General features: G+C 54.0%; 1 protein-coding gene across 1 annotated transcript; it reads left to right on the top strand.

Annotated features, from left to right (window-relative positions):
- Positions 1 to 412: 412 nt before the first annotated feature.
- Pmar_PMAR017948 (hypothetical protein) lies at positions 413 to 919 on the top strand (the record flags this gene model as incomplete). The annotated part of the gene is made up of 2 exons (XM_002777589.1): positions 413 to 688; positions 731 to 919. The coding sequence occupies 2 exons, from the start codon at positions 413 to 415 to the stop codon at positions 917 to 919; spliced, it is 465 nt and encodes a 154-aa protein (XP_002777635.1).
- Between the last annotated feature and the right edge of the window lie 209 nt (positions 920 to 1,128).

Genomic DNA, 1,128 nt, shown 5'->3' with positions numbered 1-1,128 from the left:
TCCAAACGTTCCAAGGAAATTCCCGCAATCAACTGTTGTGTTTTACAATCCTACAAGCATGCTCAAGCCGGAGCCAACGATATGACCATAAACTATTATCCATACGTTCACCGAGTTACGGTATCGCTACTCCCAATTATTTTCGAACACCAACCAAACATCAAGTAACTTGATTCAAGTTGGGTTGTTTGCTCGATTTGGTCCGCCAGCACGGATTCATTCAGATCGAGGACAGCAATTCGAGAGCGCTCTCTTCCGAGCTACCTTGGACGCTCTAGGTATCTCTAAGTCTCGGACGACCATCTACCATCCAGCTGGTAACGGTTTGGTCGAACGACTTAACGGAACCATCTTGTCGATGTTGAGGAGACACTGTTGCATTCCCGACTGGCCAACCCATCTGCCAGCCCCCATGTTCAAGTACAATACCGCTATCCACTCGTCTACTGGTTACAGTCCATTTATGCTTATGTTTGGACGTGAGCCCCCGGCCGACTTTATTCCTACAACGTCTGCCTATAGCTCACTGGTATTTGATACTGAGACGTATGGACAGTATGTGGCTAGGGTACGAGCTTACTTGGATGATGAGGTCGACCAGGCAGTCACTCATGCAGCAGCGAGGTACAAAGCCTTCTACGATCGTAAAGCCAAGCCTACGGCTTTCTTCTCGAACGCCAGAGTCTTTGTACGTGCCGGATGGTCCGTCTGCACCTCCTGTCCCGTCTAGATTACGGACGAGGCCTGTGCCCCCTTCGGCAGCCTCTACTCCTGCAGCCTCATCAAGACCGTCTACGTTACTCCCGCGGCCGTTTATGTCGTCACCTCCTACAGCGGAGGGACGACCCGTTCACGGGCATTATTCGCCCCCGTCGCCGCCGCTCGCCTCTACACCGCTCCCGTCGCCGGCCCCTGGTAATCTTCAGAGCCCGGCTGAGTCGGTACCTTCGTATGGTTCCCTGCCTCCCCTGGAACCATCCCGACCTGTGTCACTTGACGAGCTTCCTCATGGACGCTCACGGTCTGTGACGTCTGCCACTCCTCTGGAGTCTCCCGAAGAGTCAACGCCGCTTCCCTCCGGTATGGCAAGCCCGATTATGGACGCTGGCTGCGAGTCTCCGGAAGGAA

This window comes from Perkinsus marinus, assembly GCF_000006405.1.
Source record: "Perkinsus marinus ATCC 50983 genomic scaffold scf_1104296951412, whole genome shotgun sequence".
Classification (NCBI taxonomy): domain Eukaryota; phylum Perkinsozoa; order Perkinsida; family Perkinsidae; genus Perkinsus; species Perkinsus marinus.
Note: the sequence above shows the minus strand (reverse complement) of the source record. Positions and strands in the feature narration are given on the sequence as shown.